At 40.8% G+C, this 19,118-nt stretch overlaps 1 protein-coding gene and 1 long non-coding RNA gene across 5 annotated transcripts in view; both read left to right on the plus strand.

The window, feature by feature from the left end:
• LOC119777316 (NACHT, LRR and PYD domains-containing protein 12-like) overlaps nt 1–17,609 on the plus strand; it is a 63,396-nt gene extending 45,787 nt beyond the window's left edge. Inside the window, exons 8-15 of one of the 4 annotated variants that reach the window (XM_038276141.1) lie at nt 172–345; nt 2,279–2,461; nt 4,648–4,818; nt 10,378–10,560; nt 12,296–12,466; nt 15,824–15,994; nt 16,453–16,623; nt 16,795–17,609. In XM_038276141.1, the coding sequence (XP_038132069.1) occupies nt 172–345; nt 2,279–2,461; nt 4,648–4,818; nt 10,378–10,560; nt 12,296–12,466; nt 15,824–15,994; nt 16,453–16,623; nt 16,795–16,807 (1,237 nt within the window). In that variant the 3' untranslated portion in view covers nt 16,808–17,609. The remainder of the gene's footprint in view (nt 1–171; nt 346–2,278; nt 2,462–4,647; nt 4,819–10,377; nt 10,561–12,295; nt 12,467–15,823; nt 15,995–16,452; nt 16,624–16,794) is intronic. The other 3 variants (XM_038276142.1, XM_038276144.1, XM_038276145.1) reach the window with 3 other exon arrangements.
• LOC119777319 lies at nt 13,828–15,803 on the plus strand. The gene is made up of 3 exons (XR_005279907.1): nt 13,828–13,847; nt 14,777–14,779; nt 15,720–15,803. It is a non-coding gene; the product is annotated as an uncharacterized LOC119777319 (long non-coding RNA).
• Nucleotides 17,610–19,118: the final 1,509 nt, after the last annotated feature.

Below are 19,118 nucleotides of genomic sequence, written 5' to 3' on the forward strand. Positions count from 1 at the left end.
TAGAAATTGTTTCATGTACCCATGTAATGTCACATAATTACAATAAATATTTTTCTCTTTTTTCTTTTGTCACACAACATAAACAAATTGTGTGTTTCATCTGTTATGTTTAATATGCATTTTTTTGTTTTATTAAATCATAGTTCTTCATTTCTATCTCTGTGTCTTCAGACTGAATGACTGTAACCTCTCAGAGAGAAGCTGTGAAGCTCTGGCCTCAGTTCTCAGCTCCCAGTCCTCTAATCTGAGAGAGATGGATCTGAGTAACAACAAGCTGCAGGGTTCTGGATTGAAGCTGCTGTTTTCTAGACTGAAGAGTCCAAACTGCAAACTGGAAACTCTCAGGTCTGAACATCTGTCCAAGTTACATTTTGAGGCCTTGTTTTATAATGTTGAATGTTTTTGTAATAAACTTGGTGAGAATTTGAAAATGTTTTACTGCAAACTAAAAAAAATCAAAACTCTCAGTTCTGAATGTTATTAATGTCTTTATTAGTTACACAACATGGAATAAACTGTTTAGGACTAAATTTATGAAGCTCTTTCCAAATACTACTTAACTCTCAATATGATGTTAATCTTGGTCACATTTATCCCATCAGTATCTCTAATGTTCACACTTTGACTCATCAATACTCAGACTGACAAACACTTAGTTTAGTGCGTTGCCCAAAGGAAATAACATGTCAACTGGGAAAGCTGGAATAGAACCCAAAACCTTTGAATTGCAAGACTGATGACCCACCAGTCTAGTAACAGCCACCCAATTAAAAAGATACCACAGGCTTGGAGGTGCAGTAGTTTGTTTACTGAATAAATACAGCCTTATTTTCTTTCTGAAGACATGCAGGATGTTTCTGTTTGGAACTAAGTGAGCAATACAATGTCTGCAGAACTTTAAAAAAGAGAAACCAAACCATAACAGAGAGGAATCCCAGCTGCCATTAAACAATATCTGAACTTTATGGTGCTACAATGATGATGATGATGGAGATAAATGTTACCATGATACACATTTATCAGGACACACGTGTCAGATGATGCATCTATCTATCTTTAACAAAATCAAAATACTATTGACCAAAGCAAAACACAAAATCATATATATATTTGTATTTATTTTGTTTGAGTGTGGTGTGATAAAACATCTTTGACTCTTGTCATGATTTGGTAGTGGATAGATGACCCAAAATTCAGAGGCAGAGAGGCAGAGTTGATTTTCTTGTGGGTTTAATAAAAGGTTAACAGAAGCAGCAAATCCAAAAATCCAAACATGAAAAACTAAGTCCAAACAAACTGAAACCCAGGAGTCCAAAGATCTAAAATCCCAAAATCAAAACATGAAAACAAAGTCAAAACAAACCAGAAACCATGGAGACATCAGGGGGGATTCAATCTAGGAGAGGAAGGCTAACCCCCAGATTCCACATACTCCGTCAGCGCTCCGCCCCGCTGACGTACGTCGTGTGGAGCACTTTTCTTACATGTAAATCAATGTGAGCTGTTCCACATCCACCGCCACTCCTCCGCATGTCTCCGTCCCCGTACGTCTTGTCCGTCCTTCACCGAAAAAATTCGGAGCAGAGCTATTTTTTGCTCCGCTCCGGTCCGGCCAGGTCAAGATCCGCTATTGCAATTGCAAAAAATATAGTAGCAACAGATCGGTGACTAGAAATTATACCATAACTCTTATATATTCCAAAAAAACTAACACCGTCCATCACTGTGGTTCAATGGAGCTTCTAACCAAAGCAGAGACACAGCAGGTCTGCAGCTGAACCAGGACCTGAAGAGACTGAAGAGATTCTCTGTGGTGTCAAACAGGACATTGATGAGGAGCAGTGATGGTTAATGAGGCATCTTGAAGCCAAACTGGATTGATGCTGCATTGATACTGTCTCACAGAATACTGACACCTGCTGGACATTTAAAGACACTACAGGCAGCTGATTGGACAGACTAAACTGAATTGATTTGATTTGATGACCTAGTACAATGAGATCATTTAAATTATTGTAGGTTATATTGTATTATTTCACATTTATGTTTAAATTGAAAATATCTTTGATATTTTTAGATGCATCCGATAAATAATATAAACATATATCATAATGTGATCATATTGGGGAAAATGTGAATGAGGATACGTGTGGACTAGGATTTTAAATCATAACTTTAAAACAATAAGTAAAAACAGTAAATAAACTAAGGGTCAATTTGAAATTCGGTTGATTGATTGATTTCATTAGAACTGACTTTATTTCTCCTCTAATCACAGACTTGGTGGCTGTTCTCTCTCTGAGGCTGAATGGGAAGTTGTGGCCTCAGCTCTGAAGTCCAACCTTCATCTGACTGAAGTGGAAATAGAGGAGATCTATGGAGGTGGATCCTTTGGAGACTCTGGAATTAAGCATCTGTGTGAGATACTGGAGAGTTCAATCTGCAAAGTGAAGAAACTGAGGTGAGTTTTCTCTGTTTATTCAAACCAAATCTTTCAATGATACTTTAATGCTGATTTTAATTCATCATTTTATTGTAATATATTTTCTTTAAAAACAGCTGCTGTCAGAGTCGCCTAGAGCCACAAATACTTAGTTACTGAACTTAAGCAGCTTTTTATTTCTGACTGATTTACTTCTTATTTACTTCAGTATTTATTTTTCAGAATCCTTTTTCCTTTTCCTTCCTACATTTGAAGCCAAATATCTGGACTTTCTACTCCTTTCTTTCTCCAAACTGGCTCATTTCTTCTCTCCATATTGATAACGACATGACGTAAGAGCTGCAACAAAACAGGGAAAATCAGGAAGAGAATCTGTCCAGTTGGAGCCCAGTTAGTTTGTACACTGCAAAAAATTTCAATCTAGCTAAGTCATTTTTTATTAAAATAAGTGCATTTGTTCTTGAATTGAGGAGGTAAAAGAGACATTTTGCCAATGGAACAAGAGAATTTACACTTAAAATAAGAAAACACAACTGCATTGTTTTATTTCAAGTGCATTTTATCTAATTATCTTATTTCAAGAGTAAAATTACTCATACCATTGGCAAACTATCTCATTTACCTGCTCAAATTAAGGGTGAATACACTTAATTTAAGAAATTTTTTACTTATTTCTAGATCGTTTTTGCAGTGTAGAAAAACACTGATAGAGACATGGATGAAGACAGGAGGCTGGAGACATTGATGGACCAGATTGTTAGACGCAGACATTCCCCGTCCATTCCCCCTTTCTTAGGGAGGAAATGTCCATGTTGATTCTGTTTGCAGCTTTAATGCTGTGAATAGCAGAGCTCTAAAAGGATTCAGCTGCTGATGAAGGACTTCTGTTCACTTCAATCTATATCATCCTGTCTGAAATTACAATCTAGAACCAAACTAGACCCAGTCAGGATTTTTATGTTCTCTCTACCAACACAGAGAGAAAAGGAGCAAAACTAACCTGTTTTCTCAGCAGAGAAATTATTTTGAAGAATAAAGTTTTTAAAGGTTGTTTTATCTTTTGAGGCAAAAACTTAATTTTCATTTAGTAGAACTTGAAAGTTTTACAAAAATTTGCTTTCTAATTTTTTCCTTCATAGTTGTTTAAATTAACTAAAAGATGAGAAAAGCTTTTCACTGAAGATCATTAAGCTTCGGAGTTATTTAAAAAAAACCTTTATCTGAATCTTTGATCATCTAATAAACAAACATTTTTAAACTCAGAGAATCTTAGAAACTGATTAAATTGATTTTGTTGAATCTTTGTCAAATGGTCAGATCCTAAAAACACATTTGATTATTTTATTCATGATAGGCAATTTACAAAACATGAGATAAACATTGATTGAGCTGTAACTTAAATTTTTCCTGCTTTGATGGTTTAATCTGTATCTTTGGTCTGGATTGATCCGTTTCTTTCTGTTCCTGTGATCAAAGACGCACCAGGCTCCACCTCAGCTCTGAAATCAGCCCTGTTCTCCTGCTGCAGGGTTATTTGTTGTTGTTTTTTTTATTTCTGTGTAATGATGGAGGCAGGCCCACATCCCTGGACTGAGCAGCTGTTCTGCCCGTTAAAGGAAAGACAAGCTGCCAGTCCGTCCCTGCATGGAGCTCCTAGTTCACAGTCACGGTGCCCCCTGTGCACAAATACCAATTTCTCTGTCTGGTTTTTTCTCCATTCATTGTCAGGTTATGGTGGAGCAGGCAGCCATTATATGAAATACAGTGAAAGTTATCTAATTAGTTTCTGATCAAAATGTTTAAATGTGATGTGATTGTGGGCCGCCACCATCACACTCATCAGTTCAGGCTGATGAAGGCCCTGTCCTGCAAACCTTACAGTCATTTTCCACCTTTAGAGCCGTTTGAATAGAGAGTTTTGTTCCCGTAGTTTCTAGCGACTCCTCTGGGCTTTATCTCCATCTCAGTATGGTAGCAGCTGCGTACCGGTGTTATACTATATTCAGTGACCCTGGCCAAAGAGAGAATGTGTTCAGTGATGCTGTATGATTGGGCCAGCACAGTGTCAGTGAGGAAAATAACCAATGGTCCTTGGACTAGTGTTTCTCATGTGCCGGGGTCACATATTCTGCTGGAATGTTTTAATGAAAAGTTATAATCTGCATCCGGTTGAATTCAGCTAAAATCTTTGATTCTTTATTCAGATTGAATCACTGCAGATTGTCAGAGATCAACTGGGCTTCTCTGGGCTCAGCTCTGAAGTCTAATCCATCCCATCTGACAGAACTGAACCTGAGTGGAACCAACCTGGAAGCTGGAATAAAAGAGCTCAGTGGGTTTCTCCAGTCTCCCCTCTGCAAACTACAGACATTGAGGTCAGATGTAGTATATTTGTTTATTCTAATAACATTACAGTGCAAATCTCAGCGTTAAGGTCAATCAGTGAGCTAGTAAAGGATCAATAGGCTGCTTGTGCAGTTTATGTGTGTTCCCTTTTTTTTTATAACATTTTATTTCTAAGAACGTTCAGATCAACCTATTGATAAACATTTTACTGAATAAAATAATGAGGTTGTGTTTGGCTTGGAATGTTCATAGGGTTGATTTTTACTGAATGACACTGGAAAAGTACCCATAACTTATCCATTGTTTTCCAGTATTTTTGCCAGATCTTTCATATGTCAGACATTTGCTTGCTAAATCATCAAGGTGTGACAGGGGCTTTAGAGGGTAATAAGCTACATCATTTCATTAAATGGGTTGTCCAGAAAAGGTTTCTGTGGATCAGCTCCTGTGTGAGTGCCATCTCATGGAGGAATAAAGTATTGCAGATACAACTCAGATTTCAGCATCACAAGTTCTACCTGTTCCAGACACTTGTTGTTCATTTTTCTCAGGATTTGACTTTAGTTAAATTGATTTGAGATGATTCCTGAAGCAAACACTGACAGTGAATGCTGCTAAATAGACTTGAACTTAGACTTCCTGTATTGTCATTGCACAAAAAACAAACATAACAATTGTTATGTGGCATTTAAGTGGTCTGATGGCCAGGGGGAAGAAACTGTTCAGTAGTCTGGTCTTTGTGTAGAAGATGCTGCGGAACCTTCTGCCGGATGCCAGGGGGGGGAAGAGTCCATGGTTGGGGTTGGTGGGGTCGGAGAGGATCTGGTGAGCCCAGGATAGGCAGCGCCTGTCCGCGATGTTCTTGATGCAGGGGAGCGGCGCAACCGTGATCTTCTCCCCTGTCCTCACCACCCTCTGTAGAGACATCCAATCAGAGGCCCTGCAGCTCCCAGAGCAGATGGAGATGTAGCTGGTCAGCAGGCTCTCCATGGTCCCTCTGTAGAAGGTCTGAAGAATGGGGGGCGGGAGAGATGCTCTCTTCATCCGACGCTGGAAGTACAGGCACTGCTGGCCCTTCTTCACCAGTGAGGAGATGTGGGGTGACCAGCTGAGGTTGTCAGTGATGTGCACACCCAGGAACTTGGTGCTGCTGACTGTCATGATGGGCCTTAAGTTCTTAGCCCACATGCAGAACACAACGGAGGCTGGGTAAAAGTTTAACAGAGTTTATTTAGTTTGTACAAAAACACAAGATTATGAACAGGATCTGGAACTGGTCAGGGCAGGTTCACTGGAGTCTGCAGAGATGATAGTTTGATTAGGAAACGGACTGATGAGTTATGAGTCTTTAGATTGTTCAGGAGAATACCTTGAAGGAGTCCGGGCTTCTCTTTGAGAGAGAGGGAACTGTTGGGTCCAGAGACTGTTTGTTCAGCAGAGTCCAAGAGCAGCTGCAGCGTCTTGCTTCTGACTTTAAAGGTAGACCTTGATCTGAGTTTCCAGCTCTTAGCCAAGAGCAGCAGGGGAATCCACATAGGAATCTTCAGGTTTGGCTCACGAGGGCAATCTCGGCAGGTTAAGCTCATCCAGAGCCTCAGGTAGAGACAGGGTTCCTGTGAGGCAAAAACAAGGGAGAATTAGAATCAGATCTCTCTCAAGAGACAGCAAAGATTCTCAGGTTCTAGGCTCAGGTCGCTAACCAAACTAGGTCAACACTGCGGCGTCAAAGCAAGGTCTGGCAGCTGGTTATATAGGGCAGGTCTCTTGATGAGAAGATGCGTCTCAGGTGTGCTGGAAGACTCCAGCTCTTGGAGACCCACGGCGCACTCTGCTGGAGGAAGGTGGTACAGCTCCAGATCCCAACACTGACGACCTCCATAGCTGAGTCGTTGATGAGGAGGGGTGTGTGGGTGGGTCTTGATTTCCTGAAGTCAACGATAATCTCCTTGGTCTTTTCGACGTTCAGGATCAGGTTGCTCCCTCTGCACCAGTCCACCAGATGCTGCACCTCCGCCCTGTAGGCGGCAAATAAGATCACCAGTAAAACAAACATCAGATCTGTTCTCAGCACTTTTATCTGTTATGAATTTGTGGGGCCTGCAGTTCTACTTCCCCGATTCTCTGTTCAGTTTGTTAGTAGATTTTAAAAAGTATATATTCTTGGACGTAATAAACAGCATCGTAGTGAGCACTCAGTTCGTTAGCAGCAGCTATGTAACCTGCTCAGGTTGTTTTTCCTCCATTAACTGCTCAGCAGAGCTGAATTGATCACATCCAGCTAAGCAGTCAGCTGAAGTCAGATTGTCTAAAGTTTACAAACGTTTTGGCCTCGGAGAATATTTATCTGTTAGTATTATAAGGGGATGAATGTATATTTTCATATTTAGACATACGTGTATGTTTTCCATGTATACAGCTTACCCCGCTAACATTAGCTCATGCTAAGATCCTAATTCATGCTAACATGCTATCTTCTCTCATTTTCTTCATTCATGGAGGCTATGAAGGTAGATTTGTTTCTTTATTATTCAATCAAGAAAAAGGTTTCTTCAATCAAAAAAATACATTTTCAATAAAAAAAACACTTCAATGAAAAAAAACTTTTCAATGAAAGAAAAAAAGTATGTAATGCAAAAATATATTTGAGACTAAAAAAATACATTTGAACACTGCTTTTCTTTGATTGAAAACGTTTTATTTGATAGAAGTGCAGTCTTTTTTATATATAGCAACTTTTTTAATTGAAGTAACATTGTTTTTTGATTGGACCATATAATCGGTAGGACTTTTGTGTCTTTATTATTCAATCAAAAAAGAAGTTGCTTCAAACCAGTGACGTGCGGTGAGGTTCATAGCTGGTGAGGCACTGACGTCATCAGAATCAGATTTGCAAATAGATGCATAGATTGACAGCAGTTTACAGGTTATGTTTCACTTCTGCATCCTTAGACATACAAACTGTAGCTCACAAAACACACATTTCCTTAAAAAACAAAACAAAATAAATGTTATTACGGGCGCACTTGGTTTGACAGATGGTACAGACAGACATTCGGCTAGAGATGAACGGAGACACCTGTTCTGTAACATTCTTGACAACATCAGCGATCAAATGATTCATCATCATTTCCACGAAATGCTAGCTGCTGTCTAGCGAGAAAGCAGGTTGCATTGATGAGATCTTTTAAAATCTCTCGGTTCTCCTTTACCTTAGCATTGTGGATGCTGATGTTGAGTCTCCGCTGTTCATCCAAAGCCAAATCTATCCTGGACAGGCCGAAGGTTTTTAGCGCAATTTGGCTTTGAATATGAGTGGTGGACCGCTCATGTTTGGTGAGGGATCTTTGCAAGTTCTTCAAGTCACCAAATCCCATCTGAGTCCACACAGTGCCACAAGTTGAAAAAAGAATGCAAGGAAAGCAGAAAAGGTGGTTTCGAGCAGGACATCCACAAAGCCAGTCTTTTCGTGAATACCACTCGGTTTGAAAAGAGCGGTTAACCTTCTGTCCCATAGTCTGAAACAAACCTTTCAGCTCCGGCGTTGGTCTTCCTTTGGTTATTATCTCCTGCTTCGATTGAAAGTCCACTTGAGAAAACTTTTTTAGTGTTATAATGTAGTCATCCATGTCGAAAGTCGGGATAAGCGAGAGGAAAAAAATCACTATCTCTATTATAATCTATCGCTGCACTTGACTTGCCTCCCGATGAACAAGACGAAAGTCTGGGATCTTGAGCACCCCCTGCCATGAGGCAAGAGAACTGCCTGCCTCACGTTGAACCTGTTCTCTGCCGTTTATAATCGCTCATTACACGAAACACGTTTCACAAACACAGTTGGTGACAAAAAGCACTGTACATAAGCTAAATTATTGGAAAAAAGTTCACATATTAAATTTGTTTAAACCATTTTATTGACGCCGTACAGCAACATGCTCTCTCCGCTTAGCAGCCAGGGGGTTGCGCAATCTAAGGTGAGGCAGAGCTCGCTGCTGCCTCACCGGCATCGCTTCCAAGCATTTGAATGGGAAAATAAGAAAATTCACCGATTTTGAACAAATAAAAATCGAAATTGGTGAAGCTACATGAAAAATAAATATTTTTTAGTACAAACCACAGGATGAATATAACAATTTAAATTACTTTATGATTATATATTTTCTTTCTTTCCATGATGGCTGGTGAGGCACTGCCTCACCTGCCTCCCCTGACCGCACGTCACTGCTTCAAACAAACAAAAGACAGAATCAATAAAAAAGTAACATCAATAAAAAGATTAACGTTTTCAATCATATAAAATAGTTTTTGAATGCTTGTTAGAAACCATCACAGGTTTGACATCAGTAACCTTGGCTGAGTTAAAGGAGGGAACAAGGCTTCACTCTCTGCTGATCTCACTGCTCTGCAGCTTCCCATCTCCAATGTTGGACATGTCTGTGGGGCTGTGGAGAGAGGAGAAGTTAGGAACTGATGATTATTAGCAACATCTGACCTGTAGAAGATGTGAAATCATAGGCCAGTTCAGGCTCTGTCTCCTCCATCAGGTTCATGTTTCATTTAGTGATTTCATCAAGTCTAAAGTCATGATCATGAAGCCTGAGCTGTTTGAACCTGTTGCTCAGCTTCTCTGTTTGTCTCCATCACTGTGGTTCAATGGAGCTTCTAACCAAAGCAGAGACACAGCAGGTCTGCAGCTGAACCAGGACCTGAAGAGACTGAAGAGATTCTCTGTGGTGTCAAACAGGACATTGAAGAGGAGCAGTGATGGTTAATGAGGCATCTTGAAGCCAAACTGGATTGATGCTGCGTTGATACTGTCTCACAGAATACTGACACCTGCTGGACATTTAAAGACACTACAGGCAGCTTATTGGACAGACTAAACTGAATTGATTTGATGACCTAGTACAATGATATCATTTAAGTTATTGTAGGTTATATTGTATTATTTCACATCTATGTTTAAATTGAAAATATCTTTGATATTTTTAGATGCAGCCAATGAATAATGTAAAAACATATCATAACGTGATATTTAGGGGAAAAGGTGAATGAGGATGTTTGTAAACTAGGATTTTAAATCATATTTTAAAACAATAAGTACAGTAAAAACACTAAATTTAGAGGCAATTTGAAATTAACTTTAAGTCAGATAAGTTGAGTGATATCTGAGAGGAAAAGTTTGACACAACGAGAAAATTAAAATAAAAACACAACGGCTGAAACATTCCTATTCCTTATAGGCTCCAAAATTCTTGATAATTTAAATGATAAATCACAAAAAATTACACATTTTTTCAGCAGATGTATCATCCGTTTTTAAACCCAGTTTAGTGAGTCAGTCAGTTAGAAACAACTCCTGTATCGGTCACATGACTTTCTGGAAACGACACGCGCACCGATACAGTGTATAGCTCTATGGGCTCCACGCATGCACCGACGCATCGCTGTTGCTGGACCCATCAGTAATGTGGAGAGCAGATGTTCATAAGATGATGACATCACTGTTTGATCATCATGTTATAGTCTGTGTTTATTATCCAGATTGTCTGATTTCATTAGAACTGACTTCATTTCTCTTCTAATCACAGACTTGGTGGCTGTTTGCTCTCTGAGGCTGAATGTGAAGTTGTGGCCTCAGCTCTGAAGTCCTACCTTCCTCTGACTGTGGTGGAAATAGAGACGATCTATGGAGGTAGATCCTTTGGAGACTCTGGAATGAAGCATCTGTGTGAGATACTGGAGAGTTCAATCTGCAAAGTGAAGAAGCTGCAGTGAGTTTTCTCTGTTTATTCAAACCAAATAATTCACTGATACTTTAATGCTGATTTTAGTTCATCATTTTATTCTAATATAATTTCTTTAAAAACAGCTGCTCTCCAAATGTCAGAATAACATTTCTCAGACTTTTTACCTTGTAAATGAATTCTTTTTCTGTTCCAGATGTTCTAAATATTGAACTTTATTTTCCAGATATTGAAACTTTCTAATGTTTTGGACTGATGGACAAAAATGAGGAAAATGAGTCAAATGATGTTAAGTAATGATGGAGATGTTTCAGTTTGATTTGGGAAAGATTCAGATGATGAGACAAGATAAGATGGCTTTATTTCTCATTTCTGATTCACATCTTTCCATCCAGAATGACATTTGGTTCCTCTAGAGTAGAACCAGTGTTACGTTCAAAATTGCAGGTTTAGTAAAAAGAAAGAAAGAGTCCGCACAGAATAGGAATTTTCAGCTTCTGCAGGAGGAGAGAGTTGCGTTCAGTCACATTTCCACTCTGTTGGGTTTCGTCAGCAGAAGCCTTTTTATTAGCAGATCATAACACATGGGGTGAGTTACAGAATACTGTTCTTCTGACAAGGCAATTGATCGGGTCATAGGACAAAATGCTCCTCTTGATTGAATCACAGAATAGAGTGGTCTCCTAATAACTGTGATTATCCTTGCACAAACATCAGCAGTTTTCTACCAAAGTTGCATGAAAGTTTGCAGTAAACAGAGTTAAGCATCTTATCCTTTATAGTTCCATATGCACATGCATTAATTTTATAATCATCATTGAATAAACCTGACAACCAGAACCACAAACATGTTAGAATAACTAGAATAAAATAAGATCATCTAAAAACTAATGTTTAGGAAGAAAAGACATGAAATCTTTGTCCTAAAGCTGCTGTTCCTTCACGCCATCTATGTTAAGAGCGAAAAACCAACTTTAAACAGAGGTGGTGGACTCAGATTCCAGCTTCCCAAAATATACAATTCAATCATCGACATGATCCCTTCCAGATATCACAAAACCGCCCACCCCATCACAGAGGAACAAGGGACCTACCCGCTCCAGCCGGTGAACAATACCTCCTTAACCACCGACTCTTAATCATAGACAGGTTTCAGGTATTACAGGAGACAACCCCCCCTTTAACGACCGGCCCTCAGAATCATAGACAGGTTTCAGTTATTACCGGCTAACGATGGAACCAAACGACCCATTCATTGGTTACCATTTGCATGTTTCCAAGCGATACAAGGCGTTGTCTATATAAGATTCAAAATCACTGCGGATCCAGACATTTGAATTGAGAAAGCTTCCTGGAGAGGTGGTGAAACGTCTTCAAATCTTGGAAACCAAGTCCAGTGGATATTTTTTGAATTTTTACAGAATGACTATGACCTGGATGACTGAGAACCTTCATCAGTGTTTGAATAGAGAGTTTTGTTCCAGTAGTTTCAAGCAACTCCTCTGGGCTTTATCTCCATCTCAGTATGGTAGCAGCTGCGTACCGGTGTTATACTATATTCAGTGACCCTGGCCAAAGAGAGAATGTGTTCAGTGATGCTGTATGATTGGGCCAGCAAAGTGTCAGTGAGGAAAATAACCAATGGTCCTTGGACTAGTGTTTATCACGTGCCGGGGTCACATATTCTGCTGGAATGTTTTAATGGAAAGCTTTAATCCGTATTCTGTTGAATTCAGCTATAATCTTTGATTTTTTTTTTCAGATTGAGGAGCTGCAGATTTTCAGAGATCAGCTGGGCTTCTCTGGGCTCAGCTCTGAAGTCTAATCCATCCCATCTGACAGTACTGGACCTGAGCAGAACCAAGCTGGACCCTGGAATGAAGGAGCTCAGTGGGTTTCTCCAGTCTCCCCTCTGCAAACTACAGACATTGATGTAAGATGTAGTATATTTGTTTATTCTAATAACATTACAGTGCAAATCTCAGTGTGAAGGTCAATCAGTGAGCTAGTAAAGGATCAATAGGCTGCTTTTTCAGAAGATGCTGCATGAACACATGTCCAACAACTGGGAGAAAAATGAAAAAGGGAGAATAATCAGCCAAACTGTTAAATCACATGTTTTTCTTTTTTAATGCAGATGAATCAACAAATACATACAGATTCTTTAAAGGGGTAATAGAATGATTCTATAGGATGTTTGCTGCTGGTCCTTAAGGTCTCTGAATAGGGTGTGTAACATTGGTTGGGCTGAAAATGGCATATTAGCTGTTCTATGAGCTCTAATGCAGCCTGGTTAAAAGCCCCAGAACGAAACGACAGGTTTTCTTCCTTTTATGGTTTGATCATGAATATTTAGATGAACTGTGTGCTGATTGGTTGGTTTACAATGAGCCAAGCTGCTGAGCAAAGACTCAGTCCTTCATACCTAAAAAAATGTCCGGAGGGAATTTCAAAATCTTCCAGGATTTTGGTCGACTACAGTGCAGCAGAACCGAGCCGTCAGCTCCGGGGCTGGTTAGGGTCTGGTAAGGCAGGCGGGAGGAAGCATACCATCGGGGGGGATGCATACCATCACCGGGTCGGGTTCGGTCGGACCTGGACCAGCCCCGGAGCTGATGGCTCAGTTTGAATGCCCGGTCCAGTCCAGTCAGTGAGCATCCAAATTTGCAGGGATCTTCTGATACACAAAAATAATCCATGCCTGTTAAGTCGTCGGATCCTTGGGAAGACTGTGAAAATGTTCCCCTTTCTCTGTGCAGCCTGGAACTCTGCATTTACTGTATGTCAATTTCAGGGCGTGACTAAAGTACAGGCCAGAACCAAATAAGGCAACATCCCTGATTTGACGTTAACTCGGTTCTTCGTTTGGTTTCGCCCGTTTTATGGTGGAAGTTTACAATTGTGAGATTTGCAGAGAAAGGAGGTGTTGATGGACTTTGAACTTCTCTGTACGTCCATTTCACCCCCTGAACTATCATTAATCATCTATTACCATGGAACATCTGTTTGCATTCTATGACCCCTTTAAGGCTCTGCTGTGATACTGAGATGATGATGGTTTGGGTAAAGTGCTGACTCAGCATCTGGCCTTCAGAAAGGTCAATATTTCAGATGCAGTAACTGACCCATAGTTTTGTGTCATTTGGAGCCGTTCTGAACATATTCCGTTATATCCAGTAACGTCGTCCTATGGGCAACAACTTGAAGCACAAACTAAACTAGCAGCAGTTCAGCAGACAGGAGGAATGTATGGTAGCCGACAAGCTTAAACTCAGAGAATCGTAGAAACTGATTAAATAGATTTTGTTGAATCTGTCAAATGATCAGATCCTAAAAACAAATTTAATTATTTTATTCATGATGAGAGATTTCCAAAAATTTTTCCTGCTCTGAGTCAGTATTAAGGTTTAATCTCTATCTTTGGTCTGGATTGATCCGTTTCTTTCTGTTCCTGTGATCAAAGACGCACCAGGCTCCACCTCTGCTCTGAAATCAGCCCTGTTCTCCTGCTGCAGGGTTATTTGCTTCTTGTTGTTTTTATTTCTGTGTAATGATGGAGGCAGGCCCACATCCCTGGACTGAGCAGCTGTTCTGCCCGTTAAAGGCACACTATGCAACATTTTTCAGTTAATTAATGTGTTCCATAACGTTATGGATGATTAAATGATTCATTTCAGGTTGAACAAAGGTATTCTCGGCCGCCCTAGTGGTCTGTGGGGGAAATACCGCACTTGCAGTTGCAGGAGCACCGACCCGCACCCACAGGCTCAGAAGTCTCGTGAGAGTCAGTCTTGCTTTACGGCGAGAACTGCTACACGCCCCCAGTTAAAAGCATTCTCGTTGCTAGCACAGTGGCAATCTTTGTGCAGTTATGCTATGTTCACATCGGACGCAGCAAAATCGCGTCTGCTGCTTCCTTTTTGCTGCTTGTACCAGTTATTTCTGACGCGCGGCTGAAGCAGCTTTGCTGCTCTGGCTGCGCGGTGCAAAAGTGTGTCTGACGCGCTTTGGGCGGAGCTTCACTATCCTTTCTCTGCCTTGCAGCTATATTTGCTGTGATCAGTGGGAATAAAGTAGTTTTAATATGTTTTTAAGTGAGAAAATACACCTGAAAACGTAATCAGTGCCGTCAGTTCATTCAGATTATTATCCTGCCTTCAATATTTTTTCTGTCGGAGCCGCTCAGACCCCCACATATCAGCAGCCTCTGGCCTGGTCGCCTCCTCGCGGTTCACCATGGCAGCTGGTAGGTGTTTTTCATCTAAATAATCCAAACTGCATATTCTGCCGGCAGATTTCTGCATTTTAAGTTAATTTAGGCGTCAATAATCTGTTTAAGAGGAGTGATCATCAGCGCTGTGTCTCTCTCCCTGCGTCAGATGCTTAAACGCGCCCGATGCGCTGCTTCAGCTGCTCAGACGTGCGGCGCCTGCTGCTCAAAACGCGCCGCGGGACCTTTTGCTGCGCCTTGACGTTACGTTGCATGTAAACTCGCTGCTTCTGTCGCGCCAGCTGCGGTGTGAACGCAGCATTAGTCATTCGTTGCGTTCGCCTGTCTGCTAAGCTCAAAACAACCGCGCCTGGCTTGACGGAGAAACCAGGAGAACAGCTGTGCATATTTACGACAGTGCACTTTTACTTTCGCCCTCTGGGGGGAGCCTCGCTGGAAAATCAACACCGGTTCCATAGTGTACCTTTAAAGTAAAGACAAGCTGCCAGTCCGTCCCTGCATGGAGCTCCTAGTTCACAGTCACGGTGCCCCATGTGCACAAATACCAATTTCTCTGTCTGATTTTTATTCCATTCATTGTCAGGTTATGGTGGAGCAGGCAGCCATTATATGAAATACAGTGAAAGTTATCTAATTAGTTTTTGATCAAAATGTTTAAATGTTATGTTATTGTGGGCCACCACCATCACACGCATCAGTTCAGGCTGATGAAGGCCCTGTCCTGCAAACCTTACTGTCATTTTCCACCTTTGGAGCCGTTTGAATAGAGAGTTTTGTTCCCATAGTTTCTAGCGACTCCTCTGGGCTTTATCTCCATCTCAGTATGGTAGCAGCTGCGTACCGGTGTTATACTATATTCAGTGACCCTGGCCAAAGAGAGAATGTGTTCAGTGATGCTGTATGATTGGGCCAGCACAGTGTCAGTGAGGAAAATAACCAATGGTCCTTGGATTAGTGTTTATCACGTGCCGGGGTCACATATTCTGCTGGAATGTTTTAATGGAAAGTTTTAAACTGCATCCTGTTGAATTCAGCTAAAATCTTTGATTCTTTATTCAGATTTAGGGGCGACAGTTTCTCAGAGATCAGCTGGGCTTCTCTAGTCTCAGCTCTGAAGTCTAATCCATCCCATCTGACAGAACTGGACCTGAGTGGAACCAAGCTGGACCCTGGAATGAAGGAGCTCAGTGGGTTTCTCCAGTCTCCCCTCTGCAAACTACAGACATTGAGGTCAGATGTAGTATATTTGTTTATTCTAATAACATTCCAGTGCACATCTCAGTGTGAAGGTCAATCAGTGAGCTAGTAAAGGATCAATAGGCTGATGATTAGAAGAGCAGGTTACGACTCTCAGAAGGAGGACAGACATGTTTAGAAAATAAAGGCCTCAGTTTGTCTGAAACTCCCCAACATATGGAGTGACTACTGGTCTGGGTCTGGGTTTGGGTTCTGCTGGAGTCCTGTTTGGGTTTCTATCTGCTTTGAGGAAAGCCCAGTTAGGAGAAGCACATTGCTCTAGGGCCCGTCTGGTGTGTGATTTCTCCTTCTCTCTGCTGAAGTCAGCAGGTCTTTATTGGAGCAGCAGCATGTTGGCATTAATATCAATGAGAGCTCTTTAACTAGTTCTGTTGGACTGTTCTAACCTGCATCCTGTTGGATCAGCTCACATCTTTCTATTCTTCATCCAGCTTGATGCGCTGTGGTTTGTCAAAGATCAGCTGTTCTGCTCTGGTCTCAGCTCTGAAGTCAAACCCCTCACATCTGGAACACCTGGACCTGAGCTGCAACAACCTGAAGGAGTCAGATGTTCAGCAGCTGCAGGATCTTAAAGAGAGTCCAGACTACAAACTGAAGACTCTGTAAGTAGATGGTTGGAGTGAGTCCAGCTGCTCCACAGCTGCTCTGAACAGGACTGAAGTCCCTGCTGCTCTTTATCCTGGATGTGCTGCATCACTGACTGACAGCTGATGGAGAGAGAGAGGCTGGAAACACTCATTGATCTCCTCTGTTCATCCTTCTTCTCTCTGCAGGTACTGGAGCTGATGATCTTAGTAGAGGAGAGAAGCTGATCTGTGTCCTGATGATCCGCAGAGGTTGAAGCTGCAGAAGTTTGAGTTTAAAGAGACTCTGACTGGATCCTGATGATGAACTCTGAGTTTAGAGATTTTTCTCCTCTTTATTTGATCCTGTCTGTCATTTAGTGTCTGATATTGTTTTTCTCTTTGGAACAATGGAGATGAAATTCAAGCTAAGCTCCATTTAGTGGCTCCATGGAGGTTTGATCTGAATCTGATCAAACTGTAAAGTTGATCTTTTTTCTCTCTCATTAATTTTCAGCCTGTAACCCAGAAATCTGAAATAAAGCTCAATTCTAAACTTTTCAGGCTGCATGTTTGCTTCATTGTGATGCAGTTTTTGGATGTTTTTGATTCTATTCCAGATGTTTTCTGCAGATGTTTGGGCAGCTCTGCTCATCTGATCTGTTGCTGCAAACAGCTCAGTGAGGAAATGATGGTTTCTTCAATCAGAGGGTGATTTTTTTACTTGTGGTCACCACCACACCTCATTGCCCTGCAGGTTTCCTTGCTGTACTGTAGTCGTAGCGCCCCGGTCAGATAGTTCTTTCTGTTCCCATTAAAAGCCACAGTGAACCTTATTTCTGCTGGAACTGAAGCCGCTCCTCCATAGACGGCTCCTGGGGGCCGATACCTCACATTACAGCTTTGAAATATTGATCAGAGCCTCAGGTTGCATCCTCAGCTGGTTGCTGTGGAGAAAATTAGTGCAAAACTTTCTTGTTTATATGAATCTAAGTTGCTGGAATAAAGTATTTATAAAAAAGATATATTGGCACTTTTCCTGGTTGCTTGGCTGCTTGTTTGTTTCTTCATGCGTGGAGAAATGCCCGTTTAGATTAACTACCTCTGAGTATGGGCGGTTCTAGACGGGGCCCAACAGGGGCCAGTGCCCTTGCAGATCAGGTCCTGGCCCCTGTTATGGCCCCTGTACTGAAGACATAATACTCAAAGAAATTCTAATGATGATCTGCGCTGGAACAGACATGATTACTGATAGGTCCTTTGGATCTTTTTCATTTTTTTTCCCTCTACAAATTCTGTTTTACTAATTATTTAAAACAATAAGGTGATCGCTTCAGTGGTGTTGAGATCGGATCCCATTTTTCATCTGCTAAATGTTTTTTTCAAAACAAATTGCTCTAATTCTTACAGCTGAATTTATCTGCTTCTCTTGAGTTCTAATTCATTAACTTAAATTGAGTCAAAAAGATGTAAAATTCCTAAATTCTAAATGTATATTGAGCTAATAAGAAATAGAATTTTAGTTAAACCGAATTGAATAGAAATGTCACTTTATGCAGCTATATTAATATATTTGAATCCCTAACCCTTTCTTTATTTCATGCTTTTCTGGGCCCCCATGAAAACAACGCTGGCCCCCTCCTGGCCCCCTGGTACATTTAGTGTAGAACCACCACTGCCTCTGAGTCATCAGAAGGTCAGAGGTCAGAGACTGAGTCCTCTGGTCCAGTTTGATCATCCATCAATGGTTTCTGCTCCGAATGAGAGGAGGTCAGATCCAGTCGGAGCCTCTTCACGCCTGCTTTCCTCTGCGTCTGGAACAAAGGTGGTGTTATTTCAGAGCTAAGCTAACAGCTCAGAGTGCTTCAGCCTGCTGGGAAGAACAGAGCCATGCTGCTGGTGCAGATCACCTTTTGATTTCCCCTTCATGGATCCATTTTAGCTGAAAAAACAGGCAAAGTTTTTACATTTTTCTGACACATTTTCTAGAGATTAACCCCTTGAAGTCTGGAATGATGTACATATACAGATAAAAAGACATTTTGTGCGTGTTTTTCCCCTTCAATGAGATGCCAAATTAAAGCAGTCAATGTTATTAAATATATGGAAATGAAGGTAAAGTATATTTTGCAACAGCAGTTATAACTACATACTAACATACTCTGTGGCTAGCACTGGGGTGATGCAAAAACGCTATGGCGGCTGTTTGCCTACACTGCAAAAATGTTCTGAAAAGGAGTAAAAATGTCTTAAAATAAGTGTATTTACCCGTAATATGAGTAGCAAAATAAGATTATCTGCCAATGGAATGAGCATTTTACCATTAAAATAAGATAATTCGATATTATGCACTTGAAATGAGTAAAACAATACTGCAGTTGTTGTTTTTTCTTATTTTTAATGTACGTTGTCTTGTTCCAATGGCAAAATGTCTCACTTACCTGCTCAAATCAGAAAAATGCTATTATTTTAGGAAAAAAATATTTTGATTCACATTTTTTGTAGTGTAATGCTTATTAGCAACAACAGCTATC

Source organism: Cyprinodon tularosa, unplaced genomic scaffold (genome assembly GCF_016077235.1).
Source record: "Cyprinodon tularosa strain WSP-4 unplaced genomic scaffold, ASM1607723v1 ctg1220, whole genome shotgun sequence".
NCBI lineage: Eukaryota > Metazoa > Chordata > Actinopteri > Cyprinodontiformes > Cyprinodontidae > Cyprinodon > Cyprinodon tularosa.